This window comes from Callospermophilus lateralis, chromosome 5, assembly GCF_048772815.1.
Source record: "Callospermophilus lateralis isolate mCalLat2 chromosome 5, mCalLat2.hap1, whole genome shotgun sequence".
Lineage (NCBI taxonomy): Eukaryota > Metazoa > Chordata > Mammalia > Rodentia > Sciuridae > Callospermophilus > Callospermophilus lateralis.
This window is the reverse complement of record NC_135309.1, coordinates 97,293,800-97,316,278: the sequence shown is the minus strand read 5'-3', so window position 1 is coordinate 97,316,278 and position 22,479 is coordinate 97,293,800. Positions and strand designations below refer to the sequence as shown.

The 22,479-nt window shown below is 33.9% G+C and overlaps 1 protein-coding gene and 1 non-coding gene across 3 annotated transcripts in view; one reads left to right on the top strand and one right to left on the bottom strand.

Annotated features, from left to right (window-relative positions):
* The first annotated feature begins 27 nt into the window (after positions 1 to 27).
* Rasa1 (RAS p21 protein activator 1) overlaps positions 28 to 22,479 on the top strand; it is a 107,218-nt gene continuing 84,766 nt past the window's right edge. For both annotated transcript variants that reach the window (XM_076857052.2, XM_076857051.2), the window contains exon 1: positions 28 to 1,163. In XM_076857052.2, coding sequence (XP_076713167.1) covers positions 646 to 1,163 — 518 coding nt within the window. In that variant the 5' untranslated portion in view covers positions 28 to 645. The remainder of the gene's footprint in view (positions 1,164 to 22,479) is intronic.
* On the bottom strand, positions 22,300 to 22,407 carry LOC143400535 (U6 spliceosomal RNA). Its single transcript, XR_013091459.1, has one exon. It is a non-coding gene; the product is annotated as a U6 spliceosomal RNA (small nuclear RNA).

Below are 22,479 nucleotides of genomic sequence, written 5' to 3'. Positions count from 1 at the left end.
TCCCTCCTCCTTTGCCGCCCTTCCTTCCCTCCGCCCGTCCTCCCCTACCCCGCCTTCCTTTCTCTCTCGGGTTTCACTAACTGAGTGCTCCAGGTAGTGAGCAGTTCAATTTCCCCACTACCCCGCCCCTCTTCCTCCTCTCCTCCCCACCCCTCGCGGCTCCTGCCGGGTGGAGGATGAAGCGGCTGCAGTGGCCCCAGCCCCAGCCCCAGCAGCGGCACCGACTGTGGCTGCGGTGGGGGTGGCCGGAACTGGGGTGGTGAAGAAGCGGCGGCGGCGGCTGAAGGAGCAGCAGCCGTCTCAGCCGCTTTCCCTGGGCTTCCCTTCCTCTTTACTGAAGCCAGGAAGTTTTCCGCTTCTGTGCATGTGTGTGCGTGAGTGTGGGTGTGTAAGGTGAGGTTTGGGTGGCGTTTGTGCTGGCATTGGTTTTTTGCCCACTTCGCTTCCCGTATCCCAGGCTGCTCCCGATCTTGGGCTGTGGCCCGAAGAGGGGGCGCGGCGGCGGACTCTCTCCTTTTGTTGTTGTTTCCTCCGCCTAGGGAGCTGAAGTGGGGACGCGTCTGGGTGGGGCGGCTCGGAGCCGGGGCCTACTGGCCCCCGGGGCTCCCGGGCAGGCAGGGTAGGCAGGGTAGAGCGGGCTTCAACATGATGGCGGCCGAGGCCGGCAGTGAGGAAGGCGGCCCGGTGACTGCCGGAGCAGGAGGCGGTGCGGCAGCGGGCTCCAGCGCCTATCCGGCAGTGTGTCGGGTGAAGATACCCGCGGCCTTGCCCGTGGCAGCTGCCCCCTATCCTGGGCTAGTGGAGGCTGGAGTGGCCGCGACTCTGGGTGGCGGAGCTGCTTTGGGGTCAGGGTTCCTAGGAGCCGGGTCCGTGGCGGGGGTACTCGGGGGAGCTGGACTGACAGGGGGAGGCGCTGCTGCTGGCGTGGCTGGTGCTACTGCTGCCGCCGGACCTGGTGGAGAGATGGCTCTCACCAAGGGGACCATTTCATTGCCTTCTGAGACCCTCGGGCCAGGCGGCGGATTTCCCCCTCTGCCGCCGCCGCCTCAGCTGCCCAGTTTGGGCGCGGGCCTTGGCACAGTGGACGAAGGTGACTCTCTGGATGGACCAGAATACGAGGAGGAAGAGGTGGCCATACCGCTGACTGCTCCTCCAACTAACCAGTAAGTCATGATTTCTGTTCTTGGATTGGAGTAGATGGCTCCAGGCAAGAAGTGGGAATAGAGTAAAGCCTACCTTGTTCTTTCAGCTGTGATATGTTCGGAAAAGTTTTGAAGCTTCAGGTTTCATGGATCGGAATTTAATTTGATCAGTAATCTCCCCTACAGGCATACTCCCTGGAGTTTTCGTGTATTTATTGCTCCTCTGGGAAAATGTAAAAATTTAAGATGGGAAGCATGGGGAAAATGTGTATCTAGTGACAATCAGATATGGGTTTGCCCCTCCCAAACTGAGGTGGTGTCCCAGGATTCAGCCGAGCCTGTAGCTATTAAGGCAATCACAGCCTATAATAACCTGTGTTTGTTCCCCGTCGAAGCTGGATGTTTAGTGAGAAACTAAAGTATAAATAATGAAATGAGTGTTGTATTAATAAAATTTGGAAAACGCTTTGGTCAGAATGCTTTCTTTTTGTTAAATTGCAAATCCCAGCTTCTGTCTACCAAAATCACTAAAAGTGATTCAGAAGTGCTTCGATTACTTATGAGAAATCAGAAAAAAAAAAAAAAAGTTCTGTGAATTACACGTATGATTAAGGCCTTACACTTCCAACAATGTTTGTAACTTGTTCTATGGAATTTCTGTTTATTAGTATTTGTGTAATACTTGTACATTGAGACTTTGTAAATACAAATTGAAGAAAACCAATAACTAATGGTGCTTCTCTTCACTTTTTGTTGGTGGGCAATATAGTATTCCATTTGAAACTTAATTTTGATAGTTTACTTCAGAACATATAGGACAAATCACTTTTGTATGAGGTAGAACCTATTCCTTACATCTACTTTTCATAAATGAAACTAGGTATGTATTTATAAAGGTGGGCCTCCATGAGAAGAAAATGTTGAGATGTGATGTAGTAGTATACAACACTTGCTTGATACATCACTTCATCATTTTTAAATTAATACTAAGAAAATATTAGGAAAAAAAGATTTGGTTCATATGGACAATTTAAAAGATTTTTTTATAAGCTTCTTTAGAGGATTTAGAAAGGACTAAAAAAACTAATTAGGAAAAGATTTTGTAATAATCATTTTTTACTTAAGGCTATACTTTTTGATAATTAAGGTGGAAAGTAATCTTATTTATGCCAGCCATGGTATAGAAATGTTGTTTTCCTTTTATGTTATTCAACAGTTTATTTTTTTGATCTAATTTTGTTCCAACATATATATTTGTGTATTGCATACTTTCCTGGGAATGTTCTGGAAGTGTTCAAAATTCCATTTTTACACACCTTACAGTTACACAAATATTTATTAAATGCCCAGTACATGCTTAGTACTGTGGTTATAATAAACAGAATGCAGCTTCTAATATTGAAAGGATATAGTCTTGTGTCATTTCATAACTGAATTGGCTTGGGCATATTTAGCATTATAGTTCTTACATTGTTTTTAATAGACTTTTTTAGAGAAGTTTTCAGTTTACAGCAAAATTGAGTGGAAAGTACAAAGTGTTCCCATTAACTTTTTAATAATAAACCTGATTGAGTACTTAGGAAAAATTGTCTTTGTGAGAATTTCATTGTGACACTTTTATCATTATATATATATATATATATATATATATATATATATATATATAAGAATAAAATTGGTATGACTATATTGGAATTGTTAATGTTATAAAAAGTACCCTCCATTTCTAGTATTTATTTTTTCCAGTGCTGGAAATCAAACCTCATGCTTTCTTTGCTCATACCAGGCAAAAAGCTCTACCTACTGGGATATATCACCACCCTATTTTCTAATGTAGTTATAAAATTTTGTCATTCAGAAATACAAATTTCCTCTTCTTTCTCTTTTAAAAAAATATGTGCCTTAGATATCAACCCAGAATTCTTGGAGGCAATAAAGTGTAGTTGTTAAGCATGCAGATTGTGAAGTTGGTCAAGATTTGGGCTGGAATTTTGTCTGTGTTACTTGATGGAAATGCTAGTGTTCACATCTGTAAAATAGGGTTAATAATAGTACCTCTCTTATGGTTATTTTTAAGATTTAATGAGAATTCTGAACTATTCAGCACAGTGCCTGGTACATAGTAAGTGTCCTAATAAATAAGCAGTCCCCCCAAATAACAGTAATATAAGTTTATTGTCAATAGATTGCTTACTAATTCTTTTGTTAGAACATCTTCTTTATTAATAACTATTTAATTATTTTGAAATAAGGACTCAGTATATTGCCCAGCCTGGCCTCAAACTCCTGAGTTAGTTATCTTCATGCCCATTCTCTCAAGTAACTGGGACTACAGGTGCTAATACCACATTGGCTCAGAGAGCTGTTTTAGAGAATGTTTTGAACTTCAAAGACAAGCCTACCATGATTGATTTTATTTAAAACTTTATTTTAATTTTATAAGGGCTTCCAGCAAAAGGTAAAACATTTCTAGAAGTGACATTCAAATGTTCTATATAAATTTTTATTTTTATATGGAAGGAAACAGACTTGACAACTTGTTTAAATAATGTCAACTTTTGTAGAAAGAATTGAAGAAGTGTTCTTGGATTAAATAAATATTTGACTACTAATAACTGATCATTTTAGTTATTGATAGCGTGGTATTACAAAGGTGTAGGTCACATTATTGAGAACTAATAGTTTGATAGACTAGGGTTCTCTGGTCAGGAAAATGTTTAACCTGTTTTCAGCTGTTGAACTCGAGAGTCCAGTGGCAGTCTGTAGACAGATCAATGGAAATATATTAACACTATTAGTATTTTGTAGCCTGTCTGTGTGCATGATGCATCATTAGTCTCATGCTTATTACTAAGCATTTTCATGAGTTTGGTTAAGGCTGAAAGTGTTTGTGTAAGTTTAACTATTATTTTTTAAAATATCTTCCTTTTTCAAGTTTTTTGAAATTAAAAAAAAAAAATTCTCCCTGTATTTTTTTTTCTGCTGTGAAAATTTCTGTATCTAAAACTGCTGGCATTTCTTTTTCAATAGAAAGAAAGTTTAAATTAAAGGAGTTTGTCAGTGGTACTCTGTAATTTTATGGAAATTTTTCATAGTCCTTGTTACTTTTCTATAGGACTGAAGGGTGATGATAAATGGGAATTGTTCCCCTAGTGTACCTTTAATAATTTAGAGATTTTTGAACTGTTAGCCTGGAGTATTAGAGGCCTTTGATGAGAATCCAACCCACAGATATATATTGTTTGCTTTTAGTCTACTTGGAATATTTAATAATTAGTTGCCATCTTTTAAAAATAAGAAGATGTCACATTTAAGAAGTCTTAATCTTTGTAACCTCTTGAAAAGTCACAGGATGTGGCTATACCTGGTGGCTGTTCCTGATTAAGAGAAGATTGTTAGAGCTGAGTAGTGGTTGCCAGTTTTATATGGGTAGTTGGCTCTCCATTTTTCTGTAGTTTCCACCAGGCATGCTTTGCCTTTGATATTGTTTGCCTGGCATCTGGCTTAGGTCTTGCCCTGGACCTAATAATATTCAGGCATGTAAAGCCTGTGTCCTTAAAGAAGAGAAAACAGAATTATAATAGCTTCTTTTTTCCTTAAAAATAATTTTACTGTCTTTATAAAAGTAAAATCATGCTTAATTAAGTTAAATAATTGTTGAAGGTTAATGTTAGGACATGTAGCATTCATTAACTTTGTTACTGATTTCATTATAAGTATGGGTGAGTCATTGTTTCTTAATAAAAGTAGTGGTGAGAATTGCAACGATTAGTTATGGACAGAGTAGCTGCTGACCAGGACTCAAGATAATTTTACTGTATTTGTATAAGTGGTAGAGGTGCTTCAGGGGTAACGGCAATGAGTAAAATGCTCCCTTTCTTAATGAGTCCCTCTTCCAGGGAAGTTTTAAGTAGGAGGAAGTTAAGTAAACCAATAACTACTATATTAAAGCTAGAGTAAGGTTAATATCATAACTGAATTATGAGCAAAGGGAATGGGGGCTAAAATAAGAAATTTATATAATCAAAATAGATTCATTGAGGGAAAGTAACAGGTATAGTTTTCCTGCTGCTTAATTTATTTTCTAAATAAGAGATTATAGGTTCTGATTTCCTTTGCCTAAGGATTATATCGGGTCAAAAAAGAATTATGAGTTAAATGAGTGTAATAAGCTTTTGGTACTTAGTGAGGAGTAGTCTCTGCTGAACTTTACCTGTGTTATAGAGGGAGGTTAAAGAGGGTGCCTGTAGTTACTGAGGTACAGAGCAAAACTGAAGGCTACGATTGGTCTGAATAATTGGTAAGCTACTCTGGGTAAACTAGGCAAACTTTCTTGATGGAAAAAGAACAAGGACAGCCATAAATCAGGAAGAAAAAAGGGAAAACGAAGAGCAGTCCTTTCTGGTTGTTTTACTTCTATTTCTTTACTGGTCTCATTAGAGAAAAGAACAGAATGCCTTCAACAACACTGAAATACCCAAAACAGTAACTTCAGGAGGGGAAATATTTATTATAATTTGCAGTAGGAATTACTACTGACCTTTTTTTTTTTTTTTTTTAATTGTAGATGGACATAATACCTCTATTTTATTTGTTTGTGTGTGGTTTAGGGGATTGAACCCAGTGCCTCATGCATGCTAGGCAAGTGCTCTACCACTGAGCCACAACCCCGGACCCAACTGACCTTTTATTGTTGCTTACTACCAAACAGGAAATATTCTTTTCGCTTTACTTGTTTTGGATATCTGTTGTTGTATAACTTTCCAAAACTTATTTGCAAAACCACCAACAATTATTTATTTATTTTTAATTATAAAATTCAGGCAAGGCTTGATGGTGACTGTTCCACGTGTCATCTGTTGGCTATAATTCCAAGACAGCTTCTTAACTCATAAAGCTGGTGCCTCAGCTGTGATGGCTTTTAAAGCTGGTGGGTAGCTGGGCATTTTACTGGACATTTCTCCTCTTTCTTCCCTCCCTCTAGCCTCTACATTTAAAGATGTGTGGGCTTTTTAATAGCAAGAAACATTCTGAGAGAACAAGAACATGTTCTTAAAGAATAAGAACTAATACTTACCAAACCTCTGTATTCCTCGTGCTTGCTAATGTTTCAATGGCCAATGCTAGTCCTATGATCCTTTGGAAATTTAGTGTGGGAGGTGACTATATAAGAACACAAATACGAGAGGTGAGATTTCTTGAGGTCAATTAAAGGTAGTGTACCACATGTATTATTCATTTGTATGTATTGCAGGATAATATTAGATATTAGTGGGAAGACTGGGATGGGAGAAAGGACAAATATAAGTTCCTTCCTTAGCCTCAACATGATAAGTTGTCTTTCATTACATGAGATATCACAACAATAGATGTTATCTTTTGGCTACCATTATCTTAGTTTTAAACCAAAAATATCATCAGGATACTGGATATGGTTTGTTTTAGATATTTGTTTTATGGGTGTGTTATCTCCAAATCACCTGCAATATAATTCAGTTTGGGGCTAAGTTAAAAATAATTGTTACTAGGTACAACTTAATGATAACATCTTCATATATCTTATCTCAGTAGTTTGTGGTATAATTTTAGTCATTTTAGTGATTATATGATTTAATGAGTAAAAAAATGAACACTACATGACAAAATTATAAGAACATATAGGATTACTTAAAATGAGGGATTATTCTGGAAATAAGATGATAAGAATTAATCTATAGACACATTGTACAGGTAAGTTTTATAAATTCAGTATATTTGTTGTAGAGTTGAAGGAATGAAAGACAGTAAATGAAAGAATGATGTTGAAATTTCATACTATAATTGCAATTAGAATTTTTATAAAGTTTGATTACCTTTTGATATGCATTTTAGTGATTGAGGGAACACTTATTGCCCAAGTTTGGAAGCTGACTGAGGTAGAATAGCTTGCTTAAATTCACATAGCAAGGAAGTGGTAGAACTGAGATAGACTTTTGTTCTCATATTTTTTCTGCTGTGTCTAGATTTGGGTAAAATTTATATTCAAGTTATTTTTTTCTTCCATTTTTGAAGGAACTAGAAGGCAAAGGCCTACTACCCTGCATTTGCTAATCATTTTCTAGATGTCAGGCTTTTACATAAATATCTTATTCAGTTCTTATAACTTGATATCTTATTCAGTTCCTTTAGTTGACAAATATTATCTTGATATTTAATGTTGAGAAAACTGTAATGGAAATGGAATTCTAATGCAAATACAGGTTGAGTATCTCTTATCTTAAATGCTTGGGATGAGAAGTGTTTCAGATTCTGGAATATTTGCATAGACTTTACCAGTTGAGCATCCCAAATTTGAAATCTGAATGAATTTCAAGTTTTCAGATTGGATATGCTCAATATGTACTATGCTTTTTCCTTTGCTTTGTTCCCTTTCAGTACATAGAATACCTCACATATATGTATGTATACCATACAAAACAGTATACAGCAGGATTGGTAGTCAATTGGGTGTTAGGGACTATATTATGTCCCCCCTCCCATTATAGATTGAATATCCAACCCTCAATGTGACTGTATTTGAATATAGGGCCTTTAAAGAGGTAATTAAGGTTAATGGGATCATAAAGTACAGCTCACAATTACAATAGGACTGGTCTCCTTATAAGAAGAGACCATGACCTTTTCTTTGCATGCACTGAGAAAGCTATCATCTGCCAGCGAAGGAGAGACGCCTTTGGAGAAATTGACTCTGCTGGCACTTTGATCTTTCAACTTCCAGCCTCCAAAACTGTGAAACTTTTTTTTTCTGTTCTTTAAACTTTCAGACTGTAGCATTTTGCTATGGCAGCCTGTACTGATATGCATTTTAGTGATAGACATGGATAATTTTGCATATTTAAGTATGGATTTGGATAATTTTGGAACAGATTAAATACAGCTACTACTTGAATAGAGTTCTCACTGTAGAAAAGGAAACCTTGTCTTACTTTACCTTATTTTTCTATGAGTAAGTGCCTTATATCTCTTGGCTATAACTGTGTTGAAAAATGGAAAGCTTATTTAAGTTCATATCTGTTTTTTTAGGAAGATCTTTACACATGACTGTGGTAGCTATGGAAAATCCTGTGGATGAGATATCACTCCAACAAGTTTTCTGTACTTATTGTGTGTTTCTTGTAATAACATTCAATATTACTTTTAATATTTACTTTTAACATCATTAATTATTAATTTACTTTTAGTATTATTTTCAATATTTGAAAAAATTTTTTTTCTCTAATATGTCTGTGTCAAGCTTAGGGAAAGACTTAGAGATCTCAACTCTTTTTGTCTTTTTTGTAGGTATAACTCTCTAGACCGGATTCTTACTTCAGACATATAATAAAACGGTATCCCTCTTCTGTCCTTGTTTGTCTATTTAAATATTGATCTCAATTTTTAAATTAAGCTTTTTCTTTTGAGATAGTTATCGATTCCATGCAGTTTAAAGAAATAATCAAGACATGTATCCTTCACTCATTTGACCTTAGTGGTAACATCTTGTGTAACTATAAAAGTGCAATGTTAAAACCAGGAAATTGACATTGATATAATGCACTTCTTCAGATTTTGCTCATTTTATACATTCACTTGAGTGTGTGCATGCATTTGCATGTGGTGTATTTAGTACTGTGCAGTTTTATTACATATGTAGATTCATGTAATCATCATCATATTAGAGGTACAGGAAAGTTTCATCACCACTAGGATCCCTTGTGCTCTACTTCTATAACAAATTTTTTCTACTTCTCTCCCTTCTAACCCCTGGCAATCAATAATCTGATGCTCATTTTGTCATTTAAAAATGGTTGTATAAATTGACCATGGAATATGTAACCTTTTGGGTTGTCATTAGTCACTCAGCATAATTTCCTCCAACTTCATCTAAATTTTTTTATGTATTAAAACGTTGCTCCTTTTCATTGCTGAGTAGTATTCCATGATTATGGATGTACCACAGTTTAACTTTATTTGGACCTCTTCCAGTTTTGGTTACTATTTAATTTATGTGTAAGTTTTATGTGAATATAAGCACAAGTTTTTCATTCTTTTGGATAAATGCCCAAGAGCATGTTCACTTTTATAAGAAATTGCCAATCTGTTTTCTAAAATGGCTATGTCCTTTTACAATCCCACCAGCAATGTATGAATGATTCATTTTTTCTGTATCTTCACCAGCATTTGATATTGTCACCATTTTTTGTTTTAGCCATTCTGATATATGTTTAGTGATATTTCATTGTGGTTTTGATCCTCATTTTTCTCATGATTGCTAATGTTGAAAATTGCTAATGTTGATGTATGCATGTACATACATCCTCTTTGCTAAATGTCTGTTCCTGTATTTTGCTCATTTTCCAATAGGATTTTTTTTTTTAGTGCTGAATTTTGATAGTTCTTTATAAATTCCAAATATTAGTCCTTTGTTGCATATGTACTTTGCAAATATTTTCTTCCAGTCTGTAGCTTGTCTTTTTTACCTTTTAGTTCTTAATAGAGCCTTTTGTAGAACAAACAGTTTTATTTTGATGAGGCCTAATATATCAGGTTTTCCTTTAATGGATTGTGTTTTTAGAGGTAAGTCTAAGAACTCTTTGCTTTTAGAGGTAATTTCAAAGAATTTTTTGCCTTGATTAGATCTCAAATATTGTCTCCTGTTTTTACTGTTTCTAAAAGTTATATAGTTTTGTTTTATAGTAAGTTCATGATCCATAATAAGTTAATTTTTGTATAAAATATGAGGTTCAAATTGAGGTTCACTTTTTTTGCCTACTATAGTTAAATTGGTCTAGCACCATTTGTTGAAAAAGCAAGTATCCTTCCTCATTTGTTCTTGCACTTTTGTTAAAAATCAGTTGGGCATATTTGTGTGGGTCTACCTTTTGATTTTCTGTTCTGTTCCATGAATCTGTGTGTCTCCATGTACTAACTAATACAGTAGTCTACATTTACCCTGTTTCACTTTCCTCATTTTTATTTTTCATCAGCTGTGGTCCAAAATACTAAATTAAAAATTCCACAAGTTAATAATTCATCAAGTATTAAATAACTTTTAAAAGTATATTGTTATAATTGTTCTATTTTGCCATTTGTTATTGTTGTTAATTTCTCACTGTACCAATTTGTAAATTACACTTATCATAGGTAGAGAAAAACATACTATATATAGGCTTCAGTGTTGTCTTTGGTTTCAGTTACCCACTGGGGGTCTTACCATATCTTCTGAGATGGGGGGACTACTGATTCACACTTGATTACTATTGTTATTGTGTATAATGTCAAGTGGAGTGATTTCTTCCCTTTATACCTTTTCATTATGTGTTAGTATTTTAGTGATGTTGCCTTTACATTAAAGTTTTAAAACATGCTATTCCATGTTTACAAAATCTTTGCTGAGATTCCTTTAGGAATTGCATTGATTTATGGATGATTTTTGGTAGAATTGATGTCTTTATTGTCATGGGTACACATGGGATGTGTGCCTTCATGTATTTCTCTAAGTCTTGTTTTTTTTAAATGAACATTTTATAATTTTCAGTATATAAATCCTGTAATCTTTTGCTAAATTTATATTTAATCTGTTTATTTTATTTGAAATGTTTTGTAAATGTTATTGTGTTTTAATTTTAGTTTCCACATGCTCATAGTATATAGAATGTCATAAAAAATGCAATTGGTTTTTGTATTTTGGTCTTTTATCTTGCAGTCTTGCCAAGCTTACCTTTTAGTTCCTAGAATTTTTAGATTCCATGGGATTTTCTATACAATCATGTCACCTGTAAATGTGGACAGTTTTCTTTGTTTCTGATGTGTGTGCCCATGTTGGATAAGAGTGGTGAGAGTGGAAATCCATGCCATGGTTTGTTAGTTGTCTTAAATAGAAAGGATTTAGTGTTCAACCATTAAGCATATGATGTTTACTATAGGCTTGTAGTTTATGTAGTTGGTAGGTGCTCTTTATCAGGTTGAGGAAGGTCACTTTCTTCTGCTCTTCTGAGAGTTTTTATTATGAATGGTTTGTTGGATTTTGTCAGATGTTTTTCCTGAGTCACTTTTTATGAGCAAATGATTTTTTTTTTTTTTTTAAGCTGGTTGATGTGGATTTTTGAATGTTAAGCCAGCTTGCATATCTGGAATGAATCCTACACAGTCATGGTATATAATCCTTTTCAAAGATTGCTGAATTCAGGTTCCTGATAACATGTTGAGGATTTTTTTGTCTTAAGTTCAAGAGAGATACTAGTCTATAAGTTTCCTCCGTATGTCTTTCACTGGTTTCAGTATTTGAACTATACTGACCTAATAATATAATGTAGGAAGTTTTCCTTCCTCTTCTAGTTCTTCGAAGAATTTATGAAATATTTATTAAGTGTTCTTTAAATATTTGGTTACATTCACCAGTGAGACCATCTGGGCCTGTGGGTTTTTTGTGTGTATGTGTGTGTGTGTGTGTGTATTTTGGTCTTTTCTCCTCCGCCACTTTTTAAAAGGTTTTAAATTATGAATTCATTATTTTAATTGTTACATGGCTACTCATCTATAGATTTTGTTCTAGTTGAATTTTTAAGTTGTGTTTTTTGAGGAAATTGACTTACTTCCATTTATTTAATTTGTGAGCTTAGACTTGTTTGTAATATTCACTAATTATTCTTTTAATGACTGCAGTTTATATGGTGATACCCCTTTTTGTTCCTCATGTTGTTAATTTGTATCTTCTCTCCTTTTGACAGTCTTGCTAAAGGTTTATTAGTTTTAATATTGATAGACCACGGCTTCAGTCTGCCTTTTTATACTTTATTTTCTATATCTGTTCTTCATTTCTCCTTATTTAAACATTTGTTAGGATTACATACTGACTTATCTAGAGTATTTTTGGATGTATCATTTTGCAATATTTTCTTAGTGGTTGTCCTGAATATTAAACATGTATACATAATTACCACAGTCTACTGGCATAAACATTTTATTTGAAAATGTTTAGATACATATATACATGCATTCTGAAAGGTTATCTCAGGCAATACAGGAAGAAACTTTGTTGTCTCTATACAAGCGTTTACTAAGTGATGGAAATAACTTTCTTAAAATTGAATGGGAAGCAATGATAGGCCCTTTTTTTTTTTGCTTTGTTTTCTTAGGTTATCTTCTTTGAAGAGAATATTTTTTAAACTAAATCATTGGTAACTTATTTATTGAGCAACAACTGTGTAGAATATTGTTTAAATGACTGTAGGTATCTCTCTACATTTGTAGATAGATAGACAGGTACATACTTAACTTTTTGTATCCAGTTAATTTATAATTTAGGGTGGCTGCCAAAGCACAGATTCAGAGGAATTGCTAATCACTGGGTTAAGTAGTGACCATATGAATATTTAGGAATATTTTATTGCTTTTTAGTTCCTACTTAAGAAAGGCAATCTAGGTATGTAGAGTGGAATTGTTACTATATTTGTATTATTTATGGGACACCTTGCAATGCTTATTGCTGGTGGTAGGAGAAATACAATGTTAATAGAATCACTTAAGAATTCTCTTTGCCATTGCTGGCAATTAAAAAGGAGTTAATGTTGTGTTTTGGTTTTATGTGTTTGCATTAATTTATTGCATAAACCTGATTATTTTCTTATGGGATTTGGAAGAAAGAAACAATAATCTCAGACAGATTAAATCCTCTAGGTAAAATATTAGAATTTGTTAATATTATCCTCTTTTTATGATCTTAAGATCAGAATGTTTTTATCATGAAGCCTTTTTTTAAAAATATTGTCAAAATTGAATTGAAAATAACTAATATTTTTCATTGACATTGTTTTTAGGGTTTGTAATATGATCAAATAACATGTAACAATACAGTTTAGTGTTAGAAATCATGTAGAGTCTTAGATTGTTGTGGGGAAATAGTACTTTTAATCACATAAGAGTTTGTTTTTGTGGAAATAGTATTTGCCTTCTACACAGGGCTTATGAAGGAGAACAATAAAAGAAAGATGAAATATAATACCTTGGAGACCTATTATATTATTGAATGTATCTTAAGGGCTTATGTTTAGTAGTGTAGATTTGTGGAATCCATAGAAATGCAATCTTTTTCTTAACCTTTAAAAATAATTTTTTTTTTTTTATTTTTAAGATTTCTCCTTCTCTCTCATTCTGGTCTAATTAGTTGCCAAGATTGTTTATTCTACCTCCTAAATTGCTTTAGAATCTCTCTCTCTCCCTCTCCCCTCTCTCTCTCTCTCTCTCTCTCTCTCTCTCTCTCTCTCTCTCTCTGTTTCAAACCCTCATTTTCTCTTTTTTCCTATTGAAGTAGTCTGTTAATTTTCTCCTTGTTCTTAATGTCTCATTCAACCAATTAACAGTTCTCATTATTAATGATTTTCAAAATGTTTTGACTTCTACTTAAATGAACTTCTTTATACATTGTGACACAGTACTTGTATGTGTCAAAATTGGAAAAAAAAGAAAGTAAAATTTAATGAAAAAATGCCCTTTTTAATTACTATTCATGATGCATCGTATTCTTATTTTAATTTTGTTCTATTCTACTGAAAACAAAAATTAGTGGAAAGCAACTAAATTGAATTTGAAAAACACTTTATATTGTTTCCAGCATGATCTTGTAAAGACAAATCTTAGATGGTCTCTTGAAACATTTTTGAGAGTCTCCATTGTCCAGACAGTAGTAGCTTTCAAACTTAATTTTGATGATGACTCACAGAAGAAATGTTTTACTTCTCATGCATGGTATCAAGTGCTTTACCTCTGCACCACAACCCCAGCCCTGTCCTTTCTTTTTTAAATGCTAAATCTTTGTGAATTTTCTAGGAATAGGGAAATAACTTTCCTAACCAAATATAATGAATTTACTATCAATATAATATTATGTATAGATGTTCTTAATTGTTGCTATAATGTCCTTTATATCTGCTTTTGATTTTAATGAATTGCATTTAATTGTTATGTCCCCTTAGTCTTCTTTAATGTAGAACAATTCCTTCAAGTGTTTTTTTCTTTCATGACATCAACATTTTTGAAGAGTCCAGGATAGGGTCCCCCCCCCCCCCCCGCAATGTGTCTCAATTTGTATTTGATTGCTTCCTCATGATAAGTTTTGGGTTAACCATTATTAGTAGAAATAGTTCATTGGTCATTAGTTCTTAATGCATAACTTACAGGTACAGATGTCACTTGTCCTATTAATGATTTGCATTAATGATTTGAGCTTGTTTGTACCATATTTTGCCATTATAAAAGGTACTTTTTTCTTTGTAGCTAATAAGTAGTCAGTAAATACCCAATTGTTTCAATATCCATTGATGATTTTTGCCTGAATCATTTATTTTCCTCTTGTAATGATGTTGTGAAGTGGTGATTTCTTTCCCCCTATTAATCACATCTTTGAAATTTACCGGTTGACATTCGCCATTATAAAAGTAATGATTAGAGTTTGGCTTCCCCTCTTGGCAGGCCTGCCAGGGAGGTTAAGCTGGGCAGATAGATATGCAGACATTTATTTTTGTTAATGGATTAATTGTCCTTGTGGTTTCTTTATTAATTACTTGTGACCTTTGTTAGAATAGATCCACAACCTTAGGTTCAGTCAATTCTTCAAATTTGACTAACTCCAGATTGAGGCGTACATACTAAGTCACCTTGCTCCTTTGTCAAATTAGTTGATTACATTTATTTATTTTTTAAATATATTTTCAGGTGCCAGTGGACCTTTATTTATTTATTTTTTTAAGCTTACTTATATGTGGTGCTGAGGATTCAACCCAGTCCCTCACAAGTGCAAGGCAAGCACTCTGTCACTGAGCTATAGCCCTAGCCCCGATTATATTTATTTGAGTCTATTTTTGGTTCTCTGTTCTGTTGACCTGCTTATATATCCTTTTGCCAATACCACATTGTCTTGATTATAGTAGCATTATGAAAAGTCTCAAAGAATGAATTTCTAGTCCCCCAACTTTGTTCTTTCAATATTACAATGACTTTTCTGGATCTTTTTTCCTTTCCATATAAACTTTAAAATTAGTTTGTTGATATCCACAAAATAACCTGCTGGGATTTTGGTTGGGTTTGCATTGAATGTGTATATCAGGTTGAAAACTCACATTGTGATAATATTGAGTCTCCCTATCCATGAACATGAACTTTTTTTCTTCATTTATTTTGTTGTTTGCTGGTTTTTATCAGAACTTTACAGTTTTTCTCATACAGATCTTGTACATATTTTGTTATATTTATACTTAATTATTTTATAATTTTTTGGGTGGTAGTATAAAGGTAATATGTTTTTAATTTTCAAATTTTACGTTTTCATTGATGCCTTATATAGGAAAGCCATTAACTCTTGTATCCTGCAGCCTTGCTATAATTGCTTATTAGTTCTGTAAGGTGTTTTTTTTTTTTTTTTAAACATTGACAGTCTTCTCATCTGATATGTCTTTATCTGACAAAGATAGTGTTATTTCTTCTCAATCACTAAACCTTTTATTTTTAAAAAAGTTTTTTTTTTTTTTGTCTTATTGCATTAGCTATCACTTCATGTACAGTGTTTAAAAGTAGTGGTAGAACAGATAAATGGTAAGGCAAATCTTGCTTGCTTTGTTCTCCATCTTAGTGAGATAGTTTTGAGGTTCTTACCATTACATGTGATGCTTGCTGTAGGTTTTTTTTTTTTTTTTTTTTTTGTAAATGCTCTTTATGGAAGTTCCCTCTATTCCTGTTTTGCTGAGCAAATATTTTAGTCATAAATGGATTTTGAATTTTTGTCAAGTGGTTTTTTTGTCTCCACTGATATCTTGTGATTTTTTAAAAATTTTCATTGTGATTGCTTGCATTAATTGATTTTTAAAATCTTTAATCAGCCTTGATAAATTGGTTATGGTGTTTATTTCTTTTTATATATTGTGGGATTTGATTTACTAGTATTTTATTGGAGAATATTCACACCTGTGTTTAATGAGAGATATTGGTCTGTATTTGAACTGTGTGTTCTTAGGAATTGTGTTGTTTAATCTTCATGTATTGAGATTTTCCATTTTTTTTTCATTATTTCCAGGTTAAATTCATTGTGGTCTGATAGAAAATATTGTGTGATTTCTATTTCTGTAAATTTGTTGTGGTACCTTTTATGTCCCAGAATGTAACGTGGGGCATGTTGGTCAATGCCTTGGGTACTTGAAAAGAATGTGAAATCTGTTGTTTGATGAAGTAGTCTATAGATGTCATTTATATCCAGTTGATTTGAGAATTCTGTTGAGTCAATGATTTTTTTGCCTGCTGGATCTGTCCATTTTTGATAGAAGCATGTTGAATTCTAAATTGCAGTTCTGTTTTTTTGTTATGTATTTTTCTTATGTTAGGCACATACACATTAAGGAATATATGTTTTAGATTATTGACTCCCTTGATCACTATGAATACCCCTTTGTATCCCTGATGACTTTCCTTGCTCTGAAATCTTCTCTGTAGGAAATTAAAATAGTGATTTCTTTTTTCTTTTTCTTACTTTTTTTGGGGGCGGGGAGGGTAGTGGTCACTGGGATTTAACTCAGGGGCAATTTGCCATTGAGCTGCATCCCAGCTCTTTTTATTTTTATTTTTATTTTTTTCTGGGTACAGGGGGTTGAATTCAGGGTCACTTGGCCACTGAGCTACATCCCCAACCCTATTTTGTATTTTATTTAAAATAGGGTCTCACCTTCCTTTTGCTGAGGCTGACTTTGAATTCTCAATCCTCCTCCCTCAGTTTCCTGAGTTCCTGGAATTGCAGGTGTTATACACATCCATGCCCTGCCTCTGTTTTCTTTTGATTAGTGATAGCATGGTGTATTTTTATCCATTCCTTTGTTTTTGATCTGTACATATTGTTAAGTACATATAATTGAGTCTTGTTTTTCATCCACTCTGACAATGTTTTTAAATTAATGTATTTAGACTACTGTTTTCTAGGGTAGTGAGTTTAGACTATCATTGTCTAGGGTAGTGAGATTAATATCCACCGTATTTATTATTTATTCTATCATTTACCCTTTTTGTTGTACATTGTGTCTTCCACACTTTTTGCTGTTTGTGGTTTTAATTGAGTATTTAATGTTTCTATTCTCTTTCTAGGCATTTTAATTACATTTTATAAAAGGCTTTTAAAAGTATTTGCTTTGGATTTTACAGTATACATTTATAACTTATCCAAGTCCATTTTCAAGTAATAGTATATTCCTACATCTGTAGTGCAAATACTTTATAGTAACAAAATATTCCTACTTCTTACCTCTGTACTTTATATTCCTGTAGTCATTTGTTCTACTTACAAGTATGCATAATTAGATCATGCATAATTAGATACCTTGTTGCTATTATGTTGAAAAAATTGTTACCTATTAGATTGAGAATAAGAAAAAAAATTTATTTTACATTTTATCTTTGCTTATTCATTCTTTTGTGCTTGCTATTCATTTTTTCCTATGCTCTTTTTCTTTTTATGTAGATCAGAATTTCTATCCATATCATTTTCCTTTTCTGTGATGAGCTGCATTAACATATTGTGCAAGACAGATCTGTTGACAATAAATCCATTCATGTTTTCTTTGAGAATATATTTATTCTACACTTTGAAGGATAATTTTGCAGGGTACAAAATTTTAGGTTGGTGTTGTTTTCCTCTTAGCTCTTTAAATTTTTATTCAATTTTTTTTTGCTTGCATTGTTTTTGAGATGCTGGGTGGAATCCTTAGCTTGGTTTTCTTTAGGTAAAGTATTTTTCAATTTCTGGCTTCTTTCAAGGTTTTTTTCTTTGATTTTTTTTGAAGTTTGAATATGATATGCATAGAAGTGTTTTTTTTGTGGGGCATCTGTTTTGTCTGGAGTTCTGAGTTTTATGGATCTGACATTATTTTGGGGAAATTCTCAGTCATTATTGTTTCAAATATTTCTTGTTTCTTTTTCTTTACCTTTTCATTTTCATATTATACAGAAATTTGTACCTTTTGGGAAATAGGAGGAGGAAAGTGGGGAGGGAGTAAAAGAGGCACTGGGGACTGAAATAGAGCAAATTAAATTAGCATGTATGATTATTTCAGAATGAACCCAACTATTATGTACAGCTCAAATGCACTATTGAAAGTATTTTTTTCCTTAAGTTAGACCTTTTGTGGTTGCTTAAGATTTTTTTTTTTTAATCAGTCTTTTTCTTCTTACTTTTCCCTTTTGGAAGTAATATCTATTGTCATAACTGTATGCTCAGGTCCTTTCCTCAACTGTGTTCAGTCTACTAATGAGCCTACCAGAAGCATTCTTCATTTCTGTTATAGTGTTTTGATTTCTAGGGCTTCTTCTTTATCTTTAGAATTTCCATCTCTCTGTTTACATTATCCATGTGTTTAAATGTTGTCTTCCTTGTCATTGAAACACTTAGCATAAAATTAATCATGGTTTTAAAAAAATTCCCTGTCTAATAATTCCCAAATCTCTTGAGAATGTCTGGTTTTGATGTTTTTGCTGTCTCTTTAAACTGTGGTTTTTGCCTTTTATTAGTATGTCAGTAAAGGGAGCTGGAGTCGTGTATTTCCTTTTTTCCCACAGGTATGTTAGGCTTTGATAAATTAGTTTTGCTGAAGGCAGACCTTGTTAAGAATATAGAATGCTCTGGTATATTTTAAAATTGTCCCTCTTCCACTTCTCCCTATCACAAGCATGGGGAGATTTATCTCTTGTATATACCGTGGGACCTGGGAGAGTTCCTGGAGATGAAACCATATGATTGGGTTCTCTGGAGATTTTAACTCAGACCTGTTCACACTGAGGCTTCTCTACTCTGGCACTGGTTCTCAGGCAAGTTTCTCTGTGGGTTTTCTTGTGGGTTTCTGTTCTGGTGTGCTGTGATTTTCTGCATTTGCCAGTTGCTCAATTTTTGGAGCAGTGGTTTACCCTGAGGACTCACTTCTCTGAAGAATTTAACAAGAGTATTGATTTTTCAGTTTGTTCAGCTTTTTACTTTTTTGTTAGAAGGAATGAAGTGGTGACTTCTAACTTTGTTATTACCAGATGGGAATCTGGATATGTCTAAAAGGAGGGTGGTGGTTGTTTGTTTTGGTACTAGGGATTTAATCCAGGAGTTCTTAGAGCCACTTCCCTAGCCCTTTTCATTTTTTAAATTGTGAAACAGGGTTCTCCTTGCATTGCTTGGGGCTTCACCAAGTTGAAGAGGTTGGCTTTGAATTTAGAATTCTCTTGACTCAGCCTCCTGAGTCCCTGAGATTATATGCATACACCACTGCATCCAGATGAAAGGAATTTGAAATTATTTTTTTTTAAAGAGGTTGGAAAGAGATTCTTTTGTGGGAATTTGGAAGTCTCTTAAGAGAAGGGTTGATAGAGGAGATAGCCAAGTAAGAGGAACAGTTTTTTCAAACTAGCAAAAAGATGAAATTTGATAAGTTTTAAAAAAATTCCTATTTATAAATATTTAACTGTCTTTTTAGGTAGTTATTGAGCTTGCATTTCTTCTTTTTTACTTCAGTACATTAGACAGTAAGTGATGCTTTATTTTTAATATTTATTGAAATACTTAATCGAAACCTAAAAAAATATGGTAGACATTTTATCAGAAGACAGTTTTGAACAAATAGAGGGAACTACTATTAAGTTAACAAGTATTATCTGTTTCATAAGCTTGTTAGAATTTCTTAAACAATGCACTTTGTTGTGTAGTTAAAGGAATTTGTATTCTTTGACCTTTTCGACAGTTTAGTAATTTGGGAACTTCTGAATTTTGAGTCTCGTTTTTTTTTTTTCTCCTTTGCAAATCCAGAATGTACGTTAGCAGAGGTGTTCTAAAAGCCTTATTATACTAAACTGCTTTTTGTTTAACTCTGCTTTTCCTAAACTTACATGCTTAGTGAACAGAGCATGTTCTTTATTTTTTGTTTTCTTTTTTTTAAAAAAAATTAATTTGTTGTATATGAAAACAGAATGCATTATAATTCATATTACACATATAGAGCACAATTTTTCGTATGACTGGTTGTACACAAAGTAGAGTCACATCCTTGTGTCTTTATACATGTACTTAGGGTAATGATGATCATCGTATATTCCACCTTCTTTCCTACCCCTATACCCCTCCTTCCCCTCCCTTCCCTTTTTCTCTTTGCCCTATCTAGAGTTCATTTAATCCTCCCATATTCCCCCTCCCCCTCCAGCATATTATGGATCAGCATCCTTAAATCAGAGAAATCATTCAGCATTTGTTTTTTTGGGATTGGCTAACTTCACTTAGCATTATCTTCTCTAACTCCATTCATTTACCTGCAAATGCCATGATTTTATTCTCTCTTAATGCTGAATAATATTCCATTATGTATGTATATCACATGTTCTTCGTCCATTCATCTACTGAAGAGCATCTAGGTTGGTTCCACAGTTTAGCTGTTGTGCATTGTGCTGCTATAAACATTGACGTGGCTGTGTCCCTGTAGTATGCTGTTTTTATAGACTGAGGTATATACTGAGGAGTGGGATAGTTGGGTCAAATGGTGGTTCCATTCTCAGTTTTCTAAGGATTCTCTATACTGCTTTCCATATTGGCTGCACCAATTTGCAGTCCCACCAGCAATGTATGAGGTGTCTTTTTCTCCACATTCCTTGCCAACACTTTTTGTTATTTGTATTCTTAATAGCTGGCATTCTGACTAGAGTGAGATGAAATCTTAGAGTACTTTCGATTTGCATTTGTCTAATTGCTAGAGATTTTGAACATTTTTTCATATATTTGTTGATCGATTGTATGTCTTCTGTGAAGTGCTTGTTCAGTTCCTTGGCCCATTTATTGATTGAGTTATTTGTTTTTTTGGTGTTAAGAATTTTGAGTTCTTTATATATTCTAGAGATTAGTGCTCTGTCTGACATGCATGTGGTAAGAATTTGTTCCCAATCAGTAGGCAGTCTATTCACTTCACAGATTGTTTCTTTTGCTGAGAAGAAGCTTTTTAGTTTGAATCCATCCCATTTATTGATTCTTGATATTAATTCTTACACTATGAGAGTCTTATTAAGGAAGTTGGGGCCTAATCTGACATGATAGAGATTTGGGCCTACTTTTTCTTCTAACAGATGCAATTTCTCTGGTTTAATTTTTAGGTCCTTGATCCGCTTTGTGTTGAGTTTTGTGCATGGTGAGAGATAAGAGTTTAATTTCATTTTGTTACATATGGATTTCCAATTTTCCCAGCACCATTTGTTGAAGAGGCTATCTTTTCTCTAATGTATGCTTTTGGCGCCTTTGTCAAATATAAGAAGGATAACTGTAAGTATTGTCCTCTATTCTATACCATTGGTCTTACAAGTCTATTTTGGTGCCAATACCATGCTTGTTTTTGTTACTGTTGCTCTGTAGTATAGTTTAAGGTCTGGTATAGTGATGCCACTTGCTTCACTCTTCTTGCTAAGGATTGCTTTAGCCATTCTGGGTCTTTTATTTTTCCAGATGAATTTCATGACTGCTTTTTCTATTTCTATGAGCAATGTCATAGGTATTTTGATTGGAATTGCATTAAATCTGTGCAGTGCTTTTAGTTGTATGGTCATTTTGACAGTATTAATTCTGCCTATCCAAGAACAAGGAAGATATTTCTATCTTCTAAAGTCATCTTTAATTTCTTTCTGTAGCATTCTGTAGTTTCATTGTAGAGGTCTTTCACCTCTTTCGTTAAGTTCAGAGCATGTTTTGAGAAATACAGTAATTGCAATTAGCTAAGTTTCTGTCTATCTGGTGCTTGCAGTAAAAGTAGATTAGAGAAAGGACCCATATTGTAGGCTTTGGAAAACCTGTATGTTTTTAGTGAATTACTGTACTGAAAATAATTTTGTCATGATTCAGCGTTTACTTTTGTGTATAATGGTAGCATTTTACTTTTAAAAATTTATAGTGATGTTGATATTTAATTTTCAAAAAGACTTTAATAGTATATATTTTACATATAAGATTTTTGTATGGTTCTTTTTTTATTTTAAATATAAATTTCAGATATAACTTGATATTTTGATATACATATGTAGTGAAGTAATTTTTACAGTCTGGTAAATTGACATATCTGCTCTGTGTGTGTGTGTGTGGGTATGGTAAGAATACTTTAAAAATACAGAGTGCTTCACAAATTTGCATGCCATATTTGAGCAGAGGCCATGCTGATCTTCCTCTGTATCATTCTAATTTTTAGTGTATGTGCTGAAGAGCAAGCATTGTGTATATGGTTTCTACAAAAGGGAAACATTTATCTTTTGATGGTAGGTGAGACTGATGTGAATTGTTATG